Below are 21270 nucleotides of genomic sequence, written 5' to 3'. Positions count from 1 at the left end.
ACATCCATGGCCTCTCAAGCCCTCGTGACTCCTTTTGAATGATCTAACTGAACAGCAGGGAGTTGCTAATGGAGTTATGGGTTCAGGTTGGGGGTGCTTCCTGACCTGTAGAAAAACAGCCTAAAGAATCCCTTGATACTTCACTTTCGGTTTCCTGCTTTGAAACCAGGAGGCTCTTCCTCGTGGCTTGCAGCTTTAAATTCCTGCTCGCACTCTTAAGCGTGTGCGTGCACGTGCCCCCGAAATACATTTTGGCCAAAACCCATCCGTAAAAGACCAGCAATAAAAGGTGAACAGCTAAAAACAAGACAAGTACATTTATAAAAGAGTATCGTATGACAAGGATTAGAGGTAGATATAATTAAGATTAAATCTCACAATGACCACGGCTGCGGCTCGCCTCTCTGATTAAAGAACGGGAGGGTAGGAGGGAGGGACATTTAATAAACACTGTAATCAGCAGTGGGGAAATTTTTTTTTGTTTAGAGCTGCCCCGGGGAAGTTCAGGGAAGCATACTGTAAATCAGGGTGGGGTTTCCCCCCCCCCTGTGAATTGAGGCTACCAATGCTATAAACAAGGGAAGCTGGTGTGGAGCCACAAGATGGGGTGGGGTATTGGTCTCCTTCCCAGCTTAGGGCTTGCCATAGCATATCCCCACAAATCCAGGTGGTGTGCAATTTGCATAGTCAATTATTTATACCTGTGAAAATTATTACTATGCAAATTGGACATGCTGAATCAGCCTATCTCATTTGCGTTATTTTCAAAGTTACTTTATCTAAATACCAACCAAGTGCCAGAGGCAGTGGTGAAATAGGTAATGGAGAGCGTTCTTGTCCGACCATTTTTCATTGTAAGGCTCTCACAAGGACCTTCTTGTCCAAGAGCAGAACAACGGCTACTAGCAACAGAGTATTCTACTCTGACCCCCGGCCACCACTACTCCATTGTCTTGAGTCCTATCACAACTACCCTAACGCTGCCAGTTGATGTTAATAGGGTGAGGCTTGCAGTGCAGTGTGTAAAATATCTACAGGATGTTCTTGATTACTTTGCCTTGAACATCTGGATATCTACGAAAAGCTTGAGGTGGAAGACAAGGAGGCAAGGTTTGGGGGACAGAGATTAGGGAATAAGGCAAAGTATAGTAGAGTGGTGAAAAATGCTGAACCCACTTGATGAACGACTCCCCACAAAAGGCTCCCATACAGCACCAGCTTCTGTACAGTAGTGTTGCCACCAGTGGTTATCATGCTCTGTTTGTATGCAGGAACCCAACCTTATACTCTATTTCATAGTTGGTCCCGCATGCATAGCTCAAACAACTATTGACTGAACAGCAACAACAAGGTAACTTTATCATGGTACAAAACATGGTTACCTTGATGAGGCCATTGGAGGCTTTAGACTAGGGGCCAAACTATGCATTGAAGTAGCCATGGGTCCAACCTGTGGCCACCAATGCCATTTTATAGTAAAACATAACCATTAAAAAATTGCTACAAGATCACGATTCTGACCAGGCCCATAATGCAGTGGCAAAAAGGGAGCTTGTTTTCCCCCTTCCATTTCTTTTCAACAGCTGAAACAGCCCTCCCCTCCCCAGCTGTTTCAACACCTGAAAAGGCAAAAGGAACAAAGATCAGCTGGTGCTGCCACAGTGCAGATCCCCTCAGGCCCTCTCTTATGTCTACCGTAACACGTAGGTTGACCCTAGATTTTTCTTGACCAGCACTTTAAACTGAAATGTCTAAGGCTCAGGGCAGTTTTGAGACAGCATGGTAATAAGCTGTTGTGGTGGGGAGCTTAACATTTCCATGAGGCTAATGTGGACTTGTTTTTTTGGCCTACCCAGTTAGCAGTTCTCTTTATGCGGTGGAGGCCTCTTCTACCACACACAATGTAACATGTGAAACAAGTGCTCTCTACAGAAGTCCAGATGTGCATAAGGAAGTTCCTTTTCCCTTTTGGGGAGGGAAAGAAACAGAAGTCATTTCTTCATTTGTATGTGCAAGGGGGAAGAGAGGGATGGCCACATAGCCCTGCACCATAAAAGGAGGATCCCTGACCTGGTAACTGTACAAACTGGACCAGCTCCTGTTCTTGACAGCCATTGAGCAGTTTCTGAATGGAGCTAAGGAGACTCTGATATATCGGTTGGTGCTGGTGGCTATGGTCCCTAGACAACTGAATCAGTAATAGTTTGCATGTCCTGTTGCAAAGAAGACTGATCCCATAAATTATATGATCTGTATTATCACCTTTGGGGACTTTCCCTATGAACAGCAATCCTTGTTCTGCTTCATCTCATTTTTTTCCATTTCCTTCCCCCCCCCCCCAATCATCTAGGTTTTTCTCCCTGATCCCGAACAACCTTTGTCCTTACACATAACCCAGCTTGCCCAAATGTATGATTCACAAAATAAGGATGGCACGTACCTGGAAAGTCCGACTTGCCTTTTTACTGTTGCTGGCATAAGGCAAATATGCATGTTGCTCCTACAGGAGATATCATTGACAAGTAGAGGAAAATTTAGTAGCCAGAAAAGAGAGCCAGTTTGGTGTGGTGGTTAGGAATGCGGACTTCTAATCTGGCATGCCGGGTTCGATTCTGCACTCCCCCACATGCAGCCAGCTGGGTGACCTTGGGCTCACCACGGCACTGATAAAAAACTGTTCTGACCGGACAGTGATATCAGGGCTCTCTCAGCCTCACCCACCTCACAGGGTGTCTGTTGTGGGGAGAAGAAAGGGAAGGCCATTGTAAGCCGCTTTGAGCCTCCTTCGGGTAGAGAAAAGCAGCATATAAGAACCAACTCCTCCTCTTCTTCTTCCTCCTCCTCCTTCTTCTTCTTCCAACTGCTTTTCTTGGCTGTCAATTAGATTAAAGTTTTTTGTTTCATTGACCCTTACCAATGAGGGTGGCCACACTGATTTCGAATCAGGAATGAGGACTAGAAGACTGTTTTACATGAAAATTGAGTCTGTCCAGATGTTTCTAATTCCAGGATGCAGATTGTACACCTTGACAGCCGAAGGTTGGCAAAAGCAGTGAAAGAGAGACAGAGCGAAAGTTGGCATTTTCTAGTTTTCTCTTAAAGGCTGGATCAAGAAAAGGCTTTTCCTAGCTTTTTTCCTAGCCTCCTTTCTGCCCTGTCTCCGGAACATGAATTGGGGTAGGGTTGCCTAGTAAATATGATTAATTATTGTCTTTTTAGCTGTCGATGCTGCAGTGAACCTGCTGGTGCCAGCCGGTCTAGAGCCGCTTCAGTCGAAAGCTAATGTGTTTTGCTCTGCAAAAGGCTGATACCCAGTACCCAGAGTTTTGTTTCGCTTCAAAAAAAGGAGAGCCGTATAACATTTCCAGTCTGCCGAACAAATAATAGTGTGGGGGAGGGGTTGTTTTTATAATATGCCAGCTCCGGTGCCAGGGGCTTCCTTAGAAAAAGAAAGGGGGAAAAAAGCGTACCGTTCTGGATTCTGTTCGCCAAAAGAATAACAAGAACTTTCTGAATTCTTTCAGCTGGCAAAAGACAAAGAGCGCCTGCAAGCAATGATGACACACCTGCACGTGAAGTCGACTGAACCAAAAGCTACCCCTCAGCCTGTAAGTAGCTGTGAAGAAGAGAGAGCTTTGAGACAGCCTTTGTTTCGGGTGCCCTCAGCATCAAGCCCAGTTTGTTTAAAATGGCCATCAGAGTTCAGCAGTGATTTCCCCTCTCCGCTAGTCACGGAATCCTAACAATTTTTGTCCAAACCCCAGAATCCCTTCCCCACCTCACCCCGCCCATTGCTCTAAAGCAGGGGTAGTCAAACTGCGGTCTTCCAGATGTCCATGGACTACAATTCCCATGAGCCCCTGCCAGCGAATGCTGGCAGGGGCTCATGGGAATTGTAGTCCATGGACATCTGGAGGGCCGCAGTTTGACTACCCCTGCTCTAAAGAGTTTCAGTCGGGAATAAAAATAGGTAGTGCTTCTGAGTAGTCCTGGCCGGGATTATCTTGCATCTTTAAACTGAACAAGGCCCCTTGTGCTAGCAGGTGAGCACCGTTGGGTCTGGGCTCGCTTTTCTCATGCCGAGGACAGAAAGGTATAAAGTGGCTTTTGCACAAGCAGAGGCAGCCTTCTGCGTTCAGGACACCTTTTGAAATCCCCTCCGATGCACTTTAGCACTCGCTGCGTCTTTAGCTCAGATTTTCCATGCATAGAAATCAACAAATGGACTGTGATGAACACGATCACCATTTAATATTTATACAACATTTGTAACGTCTTAGATGATAAATGTGGAACTCTTGACCTAAGGAAAGCACGAAGGGAACGGGAACTGGCCACATTTTGTTCGTCCAGTCATTTCATCGCTTTTAACAAACTCTTTGAATGCTTGGATGTTGCATCTGTTTTTCACTGTGCAGAGTGTACACAAATCTGTATTCCGTTTAAACCGTTGTATAACCCTCTTTTCCTGATAAGTTTACATGATTGTTAGCAGGTTAAAATACCCCCTACTATTTTCATGCCGTGCGTTTATGATAGATTCAGGAGGGTAGCCGTGTTGGTCTGAAGCAGCAGAACCAAGTTTGAGCCGAGTGGCACCTTTAAGTCCAACAAAGTTTTATTCAAGATATAAGCTCTTGTGGGCGTGCACACTTGTATCTGAAGAAGTGTTCATGCACACAAAAGCTTATCCTTATCCATGGTTCCCCTATATATTTGTGAAACAGCAACACTGGCTGCACCCTGATTGGCCCTGCCCCTACAGCTCCCACCCTCCCTCCCTGGACGCTAGCCACGTTCCTCTCAGATGTGCCAGAGACAGAGAGAGAAACACAGAGCCCTGCCAGACCAAACACAAACCCTCATTCCCTCCTATTGCTCCTGCTGCGAGGAAGGCAGGGAGAGACACAGAGAGAGCTGCTCCAAGCTGCTGACATAGACACAGAAAGAGCCGCCCCTGCTATGACGGAGGGAGAGAGACAGATTAAGAGAGAGCTGCCCCAAACTGCACACCAGCCCTCATTACCTGTTATGCCTCCTGTTGCAAGGCACACGGAGACATGCAGTGAGAGAGAGAGAGACACACAGAGAGATCTGCACCTCCCGGTGTCCCCTGGGTCCTAGCGCCCATTGCATTCCTGCTTGCAATGGGCTTTGTTGCTGGTACCTTGAATAAAACTTTGTTGGTCTGAAAAGTGCCACTGGGCTCAAACTCCATTGTGCTTATGATAGTGAGATTAATTCCTTTCACTGTGTTTTTTTATGCCATGTATGGCTTCATATAAATTATTGAAAGAGTAGGATAGACCCCCATCAAGTGCTATTAGCCATGTGGGTAAATGAAATGTCCATAGAGGCAGTATACCCATTGGGTTAACGATAGGGTACCATGTTTATTGGCATCTGGTTTGTCTCCGGAGAGAAAAGGATGCAGGAGTAGACGTACTGTTGTTCTGATCTTCAGCATTCTTAACGTAGTCTTTCTTTGCAAGGTAGGAAATTATTTTCTAGGGAAAAAGGGGGAATGCTGAGTGTTTAATGACTTTATGTTCATCATCTCTGCAATGTGTAACGTGTTCTGTTTCAGACATTAATTTTTGTCTACCAGTTGCATCTCAGCAGGCTACCATATTTGCTGGGTTAATAGTCTGACACCCTTTTTATTTCTTTTGCCATCAATCAGACATGTGCAAGGGTGTGTTTACTTTATTTACAGGGGGCAGGAAAAGCCTAAACAGGTAAACCAGCGGTTTGCCATCGTACTGCATCGTTGCATATTGATTAGATCAGCCACGCTCAATAAATTGCCACGTCATTCAAAGTAAAAAAAAAAATCAAATTAAGGCAGTGTACCTTTAAATCTTACAAATCTTAAAATCGAGAAGCACATCACTCCCTCAATTTGGAATAATCACATGAAGCAATTAGGAATTTTAAAGCATTCGGAGTAAAATAAATGCAAAGTGCATTAAAGAAAATGCTACGTTTGCCTCTGTCGTGTTAGGATGTGCTGGACAGATTTTAACAGAGGGGCTATTTTTACTGTTAGATCAAACATTTCATTAGAATCCTTGATCTTGCCTTATTCTGTGTCTATCTCATTAAGGGCTTTTCTGCAGAATCCATTCTTTTGGAGTGCCGAAAACTAAGTACAGTTAGCCACCGAGAGACATACCCTTCTCCTTGTTGCACTATCATAGCTAGCGTGCAGCGTTATGTAAATCCCCTCCCCAGCAGTTTTGACAACTGACTTTTTAAGGGGTTCTCGTTCTCTCTCTCTCTCCCCAAAGCACTGAATGACGTATATGCACTAAACAGAGAGAACTGCCTTGAAAACGTTTAGCGGAAGGACATCAGCTCTCCATCTGAGGAGCTCCTGCCGTGGCCAAATTAGTAGCAGGGAAGCTTGCATCTATCGGTTATTATTTTTTCCATTTCCTTCAGCCTGTGGCATTCCTCCCTTCCTCAGTTTTGTTTTACAAGGTGGTAGAAGGGGCTTTGCACCATTGTGCATGTGAGATGATGCAGAGCAGAGCATGTCCCTCTCACATTGTGGCTCCAGCACTCCCAGGTGCATGCGGAACATTATCCCTCCCTGGAGTAACGCAAAGGCTCCTTGTAGGTGATGGAAGGGCACTCTGAAGGTTATTTTGTGCCCTCGCAGGGATTATACTCCATAGGGAAGGGAATGGCAAGATACGGAGTTAGTGAGAAGCCAGTTTGACTAGTAAGTCCCCGCTGAAAATCTGGTAGTTTTAGTTAATGAGTCCCGGAAATAACCATTGGGGGTCTTATCACAAATATTGCTAATCCAGTCGATAAACAGGAAAAAGCAGTAGGGAAACGGGGGAGGGGGAGGGGTGATCAGGGGAGGATGCACTGTCTTGATTAGTATTAAAAATGTTTTACATTCCGGGAAATTATAGCTTTGGTGGGGACCTCCTACTAAATTTATTTTTAACTGCTCTATTGAAAATTCTGTACCACTAGTCAACATTATCTCTCAGTTGCTCGGCACAGTGTTTCTCTATTAAAAGAAATAGGCATGAATATTTTTGACTGAAAAATTAATAGCTTTTGAATTCATACGCAGCAGGTTTTCTTTTGCAAAGAAGTCCAATATCGCTGCACAGCACTTGTATAACCATTTATTTAGAGTCCAAGTCAAACCTTTGACAGCCAGAGCAGTGTTACAAGCCAACATAAAGAACTTCAAGATGTAAACCAACAATAGCCAGTCTGTGTGAGGTTTGCCATTGTCAAATGCATAGATTGTTTGGATTAGTTTATGTAAATGTACTGTTGTATTACCCTTTGGGGGGGGGGGCGGGGGAGATCACATTTGTGTATGAAAAGTGGTTTCAGTTCACAGGCAGTATTATAAATTCCTTATCCTTTAACTTACATGTTAGAAGTTAAAAAAAAAAAAAACGTGTCTGACAGGCCTATATTGTGTGACACTCTGTTGTTGGACTGAGACAGCCTTCTTTTCATTTATTGAAATATAGAAAAAATTATTATAGATACCATCAGATAAATCAGAAATTATTAAAATATGTATAGGTGAAGCATTTGAAAATTAATTATAAAAAAGTAGGAATATAGTGTTTTGCATATTGTGCTTTCCCTCTGAAGGAGAAGAAAAGGCAACAGCATCACAGATTCTGTGCTAGACCTTGGCCCTTTTAACTCAGCAGGATAGGACTTCGACTAGGGAAGATCTGATGACCAATGCTGTTGTGTAAAGTATTCTTTACACCCAGTAATTAATTTTTTCCCCTTTTCTCTTTAACTGATGCAAGGTGTACTGTAGGTTTAATTTATTTTTCGGGGGGGGGGGCACTGTTTCTAAAGGAGAAAGTCGTAACTGGTCCAAACAAAGCAGCAAAAGTGAAATTCAGAATTCCAGCTTTTAAAGGACTGACATGGGAATTTATGAGAATTTAAATATATATATATACATGCATGCATGCGTATGTACATACATACATATATTGAAAAGCTTATAACACTTACGTTAAAATAGTCATAACCAGCTGAAAAAGTGGGGGACTCTGCAGTTCAATGTATGCTGTAGTTTAATACCGAGCGGTGTTTTACCATTGGGGTTTCACTGGTCAAGTGTGTTAGTCTTGTCTAGTTTCATAAATTAGTATCACATTTTCGTACTGCTGAGCTCTTTGATCAGTTCCTGGGGCTATACCATGAATCAGGAATCTGCCCAGCCATGGAGAGAAGCATCTTGTCAGGTGTAACTGTAGGAAGAGGCATGTATGAGATTATCTCCTTGAAAGAAGTGTTCTCTTGGCTATGTTTTGGCACATCCTTGCATTCCTTAGTTATAGTATATCAGCCACCATGCTTAAGTCTTTCAGAAGTGAGTGGAACTTAATCAAAGTACTGTACTTTATAAACAGTGTTTGTGTATGTGTGTGTGCCATTTGCCAAGGCATGGCACTCCAGCAGGCCAGCGCTGAGTTGAATACGGAATTTAAATGGGAAGGAAGCATGGACAACGGAGACTGGTCTGCATTGGTGTACATATCAAGACAAGACTTTGCCTAAGGGCAAAATCAATTTGTTATGTGCCTGGTTTGGAAAGCTTCAGTAACTTAGTCACCATATATGGAAAAGGTCAGAAATAACCCGGACAAATATATGGAGGACAGCTACTCAGAACCAAGAATTAGCCAAGATGGACGGGCTTTGCTAGAACCTCAGAGAGTTTGCATAAAAGGTAAAGGTATCCCCTGTGCAAGCACCGAGTCATGTCTGACCCTTGGGGTGACGCCCTCTAGCGTTTTCATGGCAGACTCAATACGGGGTGGTTTGCCAGTGCCTTCCCCAGTCATTACCGTTTACCCCCCAGCAAGCTGGGTACTCATTTTACCGACCTCGGAAGGATGGAAGGCTGAGTCAACCTTGAGCCGGCTGCTGGGATTGAACTCCCAGCCTTATGGGCAAAGCTTTCAGACAGCTGCCTTACCACTCTGCGCCACAAGAGGCTCTGAGAGTTTGCATACAACTCCGCTAAAGCTTCCTGCTACAGGTGACACTATTCAAGGAATATCATTCTGTTGGGGAATCGATCATTCATATCTTGGGAACTTTGGCGAGTAGATCCTCTTTCCTGACCCTTTCTTCTCAAGCTTACCTTCATGTCCTGACTGGACCAGGAGGCACCAGATACGAGTGCTTCCCTCCCCCCCCCCCATTTTATCCTGATTGGCAGTGAACCTTAAAGCACTCGGAGAGCTCTGTAGACTTGCTTACCTCCATTTGCTGTTATTCTGCTAGTTATGGGAGTTGGGATGAGAGGCAGTGGCCTCAGATGAACCGTGTCAGTCATTTCTTTCATTAAGTTTATTGGGGAGGGGGGGGGCTCATATGATTTATTCCATTATTTAGGAGAGGCCATCTTAAAGTGTCCACTGTTTTGTCACTCCTTTTGAAAGGCATTCTGAGAAAGTGAAGGGGGAAAGCAAGGGGGGACGGAGAATACCTGTCCCTGTATTTAAAAACATGCTTCAGAAAGTAGCTATAAAGCATCTTTATTTCTGTGGCACTCAGTGATTATTGAAGAAAGGTTATATCCATCCCCATCAATATATTCTCAGAGACTTCCTCTTCTGTAAATTGTTTGTTAGATGTTGCTTGTAACAGAAAACAAATTACATTCTGATTTTATACGTACTTCAGTAATTCCATTATTTTCATTCTTATGTGAGCTTGAGGTGACCCAGGGCGGGGGGTGGGGGATCCAAGGCCCAGTGTGATTTCAGATGGCATGATATAGCTGCAAATTGCTGTGGAGGAACAAGAGAAGGAATGCATTCTTCTTTCTCTGGCTCCAAAAAGGGGTTTTGCCTACCTGGCAGCACATCCGTCTTTATGGAGCTGACATAACTGTTGGCTATTTTTTATGTATTTTCCTTTCCCTAACCACAGCAATTAGGATTGTTTTGAAATCCTGTTTTTAGCAACTGTAAAAACAAAGCATTAAAAAATAGCCTTTTAACTGTGAGGTAATGACTGAGCATTTTAGCTGCTGTAGCTGTATTTTATAGTTTGAAAAATAATGATATGTAGCAATAAAAAGAGATTCGCAAATGCAACACACAAAAGCTGTTTTTATATACTGTTTTTCATTAAGTCCCACTCCTCAACTTGTGTTTCCTTAGTGTCCCTGCCAATAACAACACCTGCTAAATGATTGCTGCCTGCCAAATCCTGTGTTGCATCCAGTAATATGTAATATATATAAAAATGTGTGCGTAAAATTTTCATGGCTAAAGTATTAAATCTAACAGACCAAACTCTTGGTCACCTTCACTGGGAAGCAGGCGATACCCGTCTACCTTGGAACATCTGAGATATGCTTGTAGCATCTGTTTTTGCCATGGTCTCAATGGTAGCACCAACAATCATTCTTAAAAAAATAAAAAATCAGTGCCCTGAAGCACCACAGATGGCCTCAGTGTAGCATGTATGATATTTTTTCTTACAATGTGTGAGACTGCCTGGTATGTTTGCTTCTTTGTCACAGTTTCTAGGCACACAGCCTCCATGGAACTCAGTGGAAGCCATTTTAAGGAGACAAGTTTGTATGAGGGATCAGAGAACATGAGAGAATACCTAATCACACATGGCCATGAATATATCTAGGGAACATGCTTGGACTAAGGAAGTCCCCCCACCCAAATATAATATATAGGAGAGGGAACAATCTTATTTTTCTGGATGATTGAAGGAAATGGGGGGGGGGGCTTTTGGCAGTGGTAGAGCATCTGCATGGCAAGTAGGTAGCCCCAGTTTTCTTCCCCAGCATTTCCAATTCTAGGGATCAGCTGAAAGGCCTCTGTGTGAGATCCACTGCCACACGTCAGTAGACCTTGATGGACCAATAGTATGAATCAGTATGGACCAACTTCCTGGTTTCATGAGGAATTCAAATTGTGGCCTACTAGATCAATAGGGATTGGTTATAGCAGTGGTCCCCAACCTTTTTATCACCGGGGACCGGTCAATGCTTGACAATTTTACTGGGGCCCGGGGGGGGGGGGTAGTCTTTTGCTGAGGGACATCGCCATTGCCTCCTGAGCCCCTTCTCCGCTTGCTTTCCTGCCGGCGCCCCTGACTACCCACCATCCACTGGGGGGCGCTGCCAGCAGCACCTTCGCAGTGCCACACTGAGGGGGAGCCCCAGCCATGGCGGCCGCTGGAGAGCACCAAAGGTGAGCAGGCGGCAAAGTGGCAAGGCAGCCCCTGAGGCAGCAGCGGGGGAGGAGGACGAGAAGGAGCAGCGGCCCGGTACTGACAGATCCACGGACCGGTACCGGTCTCCGGACCGAGGGTTGGGGACCACTGGGTTATAGGAATGTGCCTTTTTTGTTTGGTAGCATTCTTCCTCAAGCAGAATACAGTTGCTTTCTCAGCAACAAAGAATAAGATTACTTGTTTGTTCACAGGTTTCTGCCATATGCAATTAAAGAATCCAAAAATTCTGATTAAGTACTGAATTGTATAATGGTTCTTAATATAACGCTTGAAGATGCTCATTAGGTATCTTCTTGTTACTGGGACAAGCATGACTTGCCGGTTGCCAGTAATGCTATGAGTCAGGCCTTCATTCTTCTCTTTACACTGAACGAAATACACTTGCCCCAGCACACCCATTCCAATATTACAATAAAAACTGGGTTGAAACTTGCCAATTGAAACTCTATAGCCAATTAAAAAAAAATCTTATCAAAATAAATTATGCCAAACTGGAAGCTTGTATGTCAGTTGTTTTTATGAGCAACTTTTTAAAATCACAGCAAAAGTTTTAAATAGAAAATGCAAACACCAGGAAACCGGGTAGCCTTTCCCTGAGGAAAAGCAACCCTCCCAGTACAAACCCTTCCTGATCTTTGCCCCTTTCTAACCTTCTTTGGCCAATGCAAGAATAGAAATCTAGATGGGAATGGCAAAATTATAATTTAATAGTTTATAGTGAAGATTAATATTTAAAGATAACAACAAAAATGCCATTTATAACGGTAGCTATGCTCCAATTTACAATTAATATCTGTATTTGAAAACTGCACATTTGCAAGTATAAAATCAGAATCCAGTGGCACCTTTAAGACCAAGCACTCATCTTCAGACTGTGAATTGACCATCATGACAGTGGGAATATAATGATGGTCAATTCATAGTCTGAGGAAGAGTGCTTGCACGCTAAAGCTCAGGCATTGAATAAATCTTTGTTGGTCTTAAAGGTGCCACTGGACTCTGATTTTGTTTTGTTGTGTTGCTTCAGACCAACATGGCCACCCACTTGAATCTATTTGCAAGTATTGTTGTTGTTGTTGTTTGGTGCAAAGTCGTGTCCGACCCATCGCGACCCCATGGACAATGATCCTCCAGGCCTTCCTGTCCTCTACCATTCCCCGGAGTCTATTTAAGTTTGCATCTACTGTTTCAGTGACTCCATCCAGCCACCTCATTCTCTGTCATCCCCTTCTTCTTTTGCCCTCAATCCCTCCCAGCATTAGGCTCTTCTCCAGGGAGTCCTTCCTTCTCATGAGGTGGCCAAAGTATTTGAGTTTCATCTTCAGGATCTGGCCTTCTAAAGGGCAGTCAGGGCTGATCTCCTGTAGGACTGACCGGTTTGTTCATCTTGCAGTCCAAGGGACTCGCAAGAGTCTTCTCCAGCACCAGAGTTCAAAAGCCTCAATTGACGCTCGGCCTTCCTTATGGTCCAACTTTCTCAGCTATACATTGCAATTGGGAAGACCATAGCTTTGACTAGACATACTTTAGTTGGCAGGGTGATGTCTCTGCTTTTTAGGGTGCTGTCTAGATTTCCCATAGCTTTCCTCCCCAGGAGCAAGCGTCTTTTAATTTCTTTGCTGCAGTCCCCATTTGCAGTGATCTTGGAGCCCGGGAAAATAAAATCTGTCACTACCTCCATTTCTTCCCCATCTATTTGCCAGGAATTTGCAAGTATACACAGCATAAATCCTTGTCCACTTTTCAGTTATAGTTTTGGGAAAGTATCTGATGAAAGTTGGGCCACTTCAATATGAGCGACATTTTCACTGAACAAAAGTTTGTAAAGCAAATCTTCAACGAAAATGAGATTCACCATTTCATTAACTTGTCCGTTCGGTCCACCAACAGTTGTCGGAGGTGACACAGGATGCCACGCTAGATTTCTAGCCCCCCCCCCCATCTTTCTCTTCATTGTCTTCTTTCTTCTCAGACTGCAGTCATGTTTAATTTGGAAACTGGGCTCCTTTGGCAAATTAGCAATTAGAACAATTTTGTGGGAATATGTATATGTGTCATTAGTTTTCCCGCAAATTAATAGCAAGAGCAGAGGTCAGGCAGAAATTTTCCACTTGACTGCTGTTCCTCTGTCGAGATTTGGCACTTTGTTTTGGAACGGCCACAGCTGCTCAAAGCCACAGCCTTCCTTTAGGAACTGTCTTTTAATTAGTTTACCTCGTAGCCATTATTACAAATATTACTCCCCCACCCACACACACACACACACACACTTGAAATAAAATTACTCTTTCTACAAAATATTCCGGTGACATCTTGCACCATTGCACATTGATGGTGGGGTCATTTGAATGCAGCGTTTAATCATTAGATCACCTTCATAAGCATCTCCTAATTAGAGTCCTTACAATACAATTTTATCTGGTAATTAGCTGAGATTGGCTGCTTCCTCTGTAGCTTATTAGTGGCAACCCAGCAGTGGGTGTGAATCCTCGTGTCATTTGTCAAGCCTGTTAAAGGCGGCAGCCCCCCCACCCCACCCGCACACTGGCTCCTCCTCACTTTCTGTGTTTATTTCCACTTGTGCTACCTTACGCTGAAAAGCCTGCAGAAATTTAACTCAATTCAAATTATTTAACTGGAGAACATTGACCTTTGGGCTTTTCTCTCCCCCCCCCCCACCCTCCCCCAGCTTCCTAGTAGAAACAGATTAAATGTTTAAGCTTTTAAACAGTAAAAACAGAATTGAACTCGTTTGAAATTGAATGGTTTGAACAGTAATGATGAAACAGTATCCGTGATCTTTCCAGCAGGAGAGCCAATCTTACCGAGCTTGTGCAATGGAAGAGCACCGAAAATTGATTCAGATCTGCTTCTGGATGTTGGAGAGAGAGAGAGAGAGAGAGAGAGAGAGAGAGAGAGAATGTGTGTTTAAAAAGCCCACTCTAAGGGTGGAGATAAAATGCAGCAGATTTAATTTCATAGAGCAACTTCTAGTTGCACTATTGTTATCATTGCTAGGCTTTTTATCATATGTGATGGATAGGTGCCAGAGGGACATAGCTAAATCAGCGCAATCAGCCAATGTGCCTACATAGAAGCGCTCAAGAGAACCTATCAGCACTTTCTCTGTGGCATAAATTAGCATTTGAGGACACATTTCTCACGGTTTCGACTATGAATGCATTCACGGGTGGGCTCATACTCCATGACCATCATTTCATGACATCACTGGATCCTTTTGAAAGCAAAACTTTCATATTAATGCTGTCTAAGACGTTAGATTCTTGTTAGATCATGGAAGGGGGTCAATCTAATTCAGATTTTGTTTCCAGCAATCAGATTTTGCTAAAACTAGACTGCTTGTCCATGCAAAAATTAATTTTGTCATTCCATCTCTCTTGGTCGTGGTAACTGTGTTTTATCATCCCAGGTATGGCTTGGGGGGTATGTGTATTTGGATTGCAACTTCTTTTCCCTGCCGCTCCATAATGAGATAGAGTTGCAGGAAAGCTAGGAAGTGGAAACACATCTTCCCTCTGATCCAGATCCTCCTTTCCTCAAATTGGGGTGTGTATGTGCAGTGTTCTGCCTTTTATAATTTTTTTGTAGAGTAATATGGCACCTTTTGAATTCTGACACTGCAAGAAGGAGACTTTTTTGTTTAAAATAATTGTATTTTCCTCACAAAGGCCTCAAGTTGACTCACAAAAGAAAACCCAACAGTAACTATAATCACAATAAAAGCAAAGATTTAAAGACTGTAAATGAGCTGGTGTGGTGTAGTTAAAATATTAGACTAGGATCCGGGAGACCCAGGTTTGAATTCCGATTCTGCCATGGAAGCTCAACTATGTGACTGTGATACCGTCACACATTTACAGCCTAACTTATTTAACAGTGAGATAATGATATTAGCTGCTTTAGATCCTCGTTGGGGGAAAACGTGGGTACAAATGAAATAAATTATAATAATAAAAAATAATCCAAAATATTCTCCTTCACTCAAAACACACTTTTTACTACAAATTCCAGTTCGCCAACTACCTACCCTAACATTCATCACTAAAACACTTCATTTACCTAGTGGCATAGTTTGAGCATTCCAAAAGTGGCCAAGTAGATACTTTAGGCAGCTGCATAATTCAGAGCACGGAACTATCTGATATCCCAAAGAGCTTACTTTAGCAATGCCTTCATGCTTTAAGCCCCGGTTTTTCTAACAAAGTTCACATGTTACCTCTTGTGTTAAATTCTTCAAGCTCTCAATAAAGCTTTCCAGAAGGAAGCTGCGTTAATCTGTGGTATTAATTTTTAAAGTGACTTTTGACCGAGGGCTTAGAAATCAGGGGGTTTAGAAGAATGTTGCTTTGCTTAGGACTGCACTGTAATGGCATAAAACTTTGCCTCAGTATTATTTACATCCTCTGAGGAGGCTGCAGGGTCTCCTGTTCCCTGTCTTTGTCTCGCAAGCAACCCTGTGAGGTGGGTAGGGCAGAAAGACTGGAACCAGCCCAAGTCAGGCAGTGATCTCCATGGCAAATTGAGGATTTGACTTGGGCTGATTCTGCATTTATTTTGTTTATTTCATTGTGGATCCTGCTGAATTCAGGCAGATTTGAACTCGGGTCTTGCTTTATTCCCCCCCCTTGAAACAGAAAAGTGTTTTGCACTCCATTGTGGAAGCTCAGAAGGGGGGGGGGGAGCCAATCACAACAGGAGCCTCTTTCTTTTCTTGAATATGGGGGGGGAGGTGAGAGGATTGGAGACAGCAGAGGAGGGGGAATAAATTCAAGAGGAAAATCTCTGCCAAGAGAAGTTAGGACTTCTGGAGAAGGTAGGGCTTCCCCTTTAAGGGAAGCCTGGCAACCTGGGAACAAGGAAACCTTTGAACTGATGCCCTGGCCAATCAGGGCTTTTCTACAGCATTGGAGGCTTAAGGCAGCAAGTTCGTTCAGGACAAGCAGAGAGCTGCACCTTTACTCATGCCGTTTTTTCAAATATCGAGGGTTATATCCACTCCAGGATATTGTGGGGGAAAGGTAGGGTCACTCTGGATCAATCATTCTTGCTGCACATGAGCAATTTAAATTTCCCAAAATCAAAATGGAAATTGCATTCACTGTAGATAGCAGGGACTGAATCGACCTGGGATTGGAATAAAAGCTCTGTACAAATTCAGCCCTGGCGTCTTCCTGATATTCAACCAACACTTTGTTCCATATGCCTCACTGGCTTTCAAGCTGGACATGCCAATAGCTGTAAGATAGCCTTTCATGGATCTGATGAAATGAACTCTAGCCTACAATTGCTTATACCACTGTAAACCTGTTACACTCAGTTGTGGAGGGGGTAGTAAAGGTTTGCAGCTGCTAAGCATGTGGAATAAGTGAAATTTTAGCAGGAGTTGGGGGTGAATTATGCATGATTTAGTTTGGACTCTGGCTGCTTGATAACCTCAGGTTTATCTCCTCATTCTTCTTTTGTTTGCAAGCAGTGCTTGTTGACAGCTGCTTTATTTATTTGCTTTTCTACACCTAGCCCATCTCCAATGTGTGTGGCAGATTGCAAATAAACGAGTACTTGGTTAATGTCAGTGAGAATGTATATGAAACGTGTTGTTGCTACCTACTGACATCTACAGAAGGAACACAATGAGTCATGTGGGCAAGAATTGGTTGTTTCCAAGGGGAATATCCATTGGAAACCATGACACCTCCTGAGCCATGGAGATGTCCTATGCAACAGGCAGATAAGCAGACCAGCTTCCTCTAGCAGAGCTGGCTCCTGAAAGCTCAAGGCAGAAAGAGGATGATAGAGGCACCCAAGGAAGATGTTAGTTGACACTAGTTGCAGGAATTGACCATGTGGACCCAAGGTCATGGGACTATGGGGGCTGGAGGGGAGCAGCTTATACTTTGAGTGATGCTGGTTAACCAGGTTTTTGGGGTATTCAAATACCTGCTGTATTTATATAACCACTTTTCTGTGTTGTCACATTATTCAGGAGTTAGCTTCTCCTGTGCTGGAATTATTTCTGCACAGTGAAGATGGCTGCTTTTTCAAATTCAGTTCCCTTCCCCTTTCCCAAAGGCAAATGTATACAATAGCATATTTTCGCTGCAAATCAATTTTTATCAGTTTAATGTTAATAATATTCAGTAAAAGCCAAGAATTCCTCTATCTCACAGTTCTGCAATTCTGGGGTGGGGAGTCTTGCAAAGAGAGAAGTATGGTTAGAGAGAGCCAGTTTGGTGTAGTGGTTAATAGCAGTGCACCAGTTTGATTCCCAGATCCTGCACATGTAGCCAGCTGAATGACCTTGGACCAGTCACAGTTCTGCTCTCAGATATCTTGCAGGAATGCTATCAGTTGGTTCACACTAGAAAAATTCAACCAGTTGGTCCACAGCAGCTCTTGCCACCACCTTCCCTATTATTATTATTATTATTATTATTATTATTATTATTATTATTATTATTATTATTATTATTATTTCGATTTATTTCCCACCACTCCCAAATGGCTCGTGGCGGGTTACAGTGTCTTAAAACCCCATTAAAACTCCCATTAAAAGACTCTAAAATGTCACAACATGGCGGCACAATAATAAGATCCCCTTCCTACCCCCCTTCCTAAAAAAGGGGGGGTGGAGGAGAAGGAGGTCAATGATGTTCAAGAAGAAGCCCGGGGGAGAGCAGTCGATGTACCCCAGCAGCCCCAGCCTCAACCATAAACCTGGCAGAAGAGCTCTGTTTTGCAGGCCCTGCGGAACGTTGAAAGGTCCCGCAAGGCCTGCAGCTCTCCCAGGAGCTCATTCCACCAGGTGGGGGCCAGGACCGAAAAGGCCCTGGCCCTGGTCAAGGCTAGGCGTGCTTCCCTAGGGCCGGGAACGACCAGAAGATTCTCACTCGCAGAGTGTAGAGCCCTGCGGGGGACATAGGGTGCTAGGCGGTCCCTCAGGTATGTGGGTCCCAGCCTGCGTAAAGCCTTAAAGGTTAGAACCAGAACCTTGAACCGGATCCAGACAGCAATTGGTAGCCAGTGCAGCTGCCTCAGCACAGGCTGGATGTGGGCCCTCCAAGGTGTGCCGGTGAGGACCCTAGCAGCTGCATTTTGTACTAGCTGGAGTTTCCGGATCAGAGACAGAGGTAGGCCTGCGTAGAGCGAGTTACAGAAATCTAATCTGGAGGTGACCGTAGGATGTTCTTGACACTTCATCATGAGTTTTCTTCCAGACTCACTCTAGCCATCTCAGTTCCCGCTTCAATTCATGGAGCTACTCCATATACCAAGGGGGCTGCTTTTGACGGGGGTGGAGTGAGTGATCTCATCGATGGCTGTCAGCATCCTGTCATGCCAGTCGCATTTATAGAGCATTTAGGAATCCGTTTGGATCCATAAGTCTCTTTGGATGGACAAGTCACAATTTGCTCAGCACCCAATTGGGGAGGGGGTGGTATTCTTAGGCAGGCATTCAGAGCATCATGGTCTGACTATGGAACAGGGTTAGCAGCTATCAGCTCCATTTCCAGTCCTACGCTGAAGATAAGGTCCCGGGCATGGCCTGCCTGATGGGTGGGGCCATGGCAGACACCAGGTCCAGCCTATTTCCTGAGGACGGTAGCTCAGCAAGGACATGAAAGACAACCAAGATCAGCTATTTGAGGAACTGTAATGCCCAGGCTGCCACCACCACCACCACCACCACCAGAGCTGGCAGGGCATCGTGCGGTGTATTGGGTACATGCTACACCACCAAGATGGCCAAGCTCTCAGCTGCATCCCACTCAAGGCCAATACATTCCATGCCTGGGATTGACGGTGTGGGAAGGGCTCTGAAAGAGTAATCCTCCCAGGTGAGACTGGCAGCCCTCCCCCCCCCTTCCACCTCACAGTCGGCAACTGATGGAGGACAGAGAACCCAGCAGTGAACAGAAGAAATTCATAACATAACAATTAGCCATTATTATAACTGAAACTGAAATCGCTTGGAATTCATGTATTATTTCAATAACCCTGTACTGATGATAGATAGTCATTTTATCCACAAAGCAAATTTAACACGGGAGATAACAGTGCGTCTAAGACCAAGACTAAGGTGGCATTTGAACTTGAGGCTTCTGAGACTACGTTTCATGCTCTCAAACGCTATATGGCATGCAAGAAGAATGTGTGAGAAATGTTGATTTTTCTAAAAAAATAAAAGCTGCTTTTTCCCATTCTCACAGCTAAACCTTGTATCTAGCGTCACACTTTCAAAGACTGCGTCAGAGGCCTCTCCACAGAGCTTACCTCATACCCCGACCACCCCAACGGCACCCATCACTCCCATCAGCCAGGGGCCTTCTGTCATCACTACTACAAGCATCCACAACGTGGGGCCTATCCGAAGGCGGTACTCTGACAAGTACAACGTGCCCATCTCTTCAGGTAACTTGCTAAACATGCAGGGCGAAAAGACGACGTGTTCTTGTGTATGTATTTCTGCGTGAACTACTGGCTATAATAATATAAGGATTCTGGTACTTTCATTTAGCAGATATTGCTCAGAACCAAGAATTCTACAAGAATGCAGAGGTTAGGCCGCCCTTTACGTACGCATCCTTAATTAGGCAGGTAAGTGTGACCGTCCCGAACAGCTGGCTGACATCTAGCATTGTACACGTACGTGTGGCATTCTATAGCGTGAAGAGAGCAAAAATCTTGTAACACGCAGGCATGCTGAAGCCTTTGCTATAAGGTTTTCTTTCTCCCCCCCCCCCACAACTGCAATACATATACCATAATTGCTTTTGATTAAGTATTACAATACGATGTGATTATTAGGAAATTCATTTCACACAACACTGAAAATGAGCCTGTTTAAAGATGGCAAGTCAATTATCACAAGCTACAGTAATCTCTGATCCCTAGAATTAATCTGAGCTCAAAATAATTACTAAGCTTTAATCAGCTAGTGAAATGTTTTGCATTTCCCTTTGATTCTGCTTTATGAATGACTAATAAATTAATATTTCTGTAAGGAAACAGAAATAAAACTCAAAACAATTAGATAATTCCATTTTGAATTTTGCCATTGAACTATTAAATGCAACCATTAATCTTAGATCGGAGCGTGCAGACTTCTTTTGGATTTTGTGCTCTGAATCACATTTTTTAAAAAATGTATTCAAACAATCGGGCAAGCGTGTTTATTTGTTATTGTTTCTTCTCATTTACTCTTAAGATCACTGCTACATTTTAATTGCTTTTCAGGCCATTCTTGAATCTCCAGAAAAGCAGCTAACACTAAATGAAATCTACAACTGGTTCACGCGGATGTTTGCCTACTTCAGAAGGAATGCAGCCACATGGAAGGTATGCTGTATTACTGTGTACGCCTACTGCATTAGCATCTGATATGTACGGAACTGTCAGTGCTGTGGACACAAGCAATTGTAACAGTGTGTGGACTTTGAAATTTAGATCAGTTGTTTTGACACACACAGGGTGCCTCTTATCTGCACAAACAACTTGCTGTTTGGCAGCAAAATGTCCTCCTGCCTTTGAAATACCACCAATTTGAATGCCCATTACTGTTTCATTTTTCCCTCCACGTCCTCTGATTAAACTACCAGGCTTTTTCTGTTGTGGTTGTTCCTAGAAGTGAAATGTTTCAAGGCACCGAGGGAAAGGGTGAGGGAAGAAGCTTTATCAGATGGTGGCTTTCTGTACGGACACATTCTTTGAGCTGGAAACCGCAAATTCTTTTTTTTTTCCTCAAGGATTCATACAAAACTAGCTTTTAAGCCAGCTGATACACCTGCCTTAAATTAACATGCCAACTTCTCAAAACATTCGCTGGTGTATTATGAAACACAATACAGGTTAATTGGGCACAGCAGTAAAGATGCAAGCCAATAAAAATATTAAATCTAGCAATTTAACAAAATACCCCTAGCGCTTTAAATTTCAATAGTTTGGCTGCGCTTAGTTAATTTCAGTGTGTGTTAT

The 21270-nt window shown here is 43.7% G+C and overlaps 1 protein-coding gene across 22 annotated transcripts in view; it reads left to right on the top strand.

Moving 5' to 3' along the window:
* FOXP1 (forkhead box P1) overlaps positions 1-21270 on the top strand; it is a 613965-nt gene that overhangs the window by 567439 nt on the left and 25256 nt on the right. For 17 of the 22 annotated variants that reach the window (XR_013228958.1, XM_077325163.1, XM_077325165.1 and 14 more), the window contains 4 exons: positions 3525-3608; positions 19506-19707; positions 19793-19893; positions 20533-20634. Coding sequence is in view for 21 of the 22 variants with exons in the window: in XM_077325163.1 (XP_077181278.1) it covers positions 3525-3608; positions 19506-19707; positions 19793-19893; positions 20533-20634 (489 nt within the window). In the remaining variant the exon portion in view is untranslated. The remainder of the gene's footprint in view (positions 1-3524; positions 3609-19505; positions 19708-19792; positions 19894-20532; positions 20635-21270) is intronic. The other 5 variants (XM_077325181.1, XM_077325173.1, XM_077325176.1 and 2 more) reach the window with 2 other exon arrangements.

The sequence above is a fragment of the Paroedura picta genome, chromosome 3 (assembly GCF_049243985.1).
Source record: "Paroedura picta isolate Pp20150507F chromosome 3, Ppicta_v3.0, whole genome shotgun sequence".
Taxonomy (NCBI): domain Eukaryota; kingdom Metazoa; phylum Chordata; class Lepidosauria; order Squamata; family Gekkonidae; genus Paroedura; species Paroedura picta.
The sequence above is the reverse complement of the archived record's forward strand: the minus strand, read 5'-3'. Positions and strand labels throughout refer to the sequence as shown.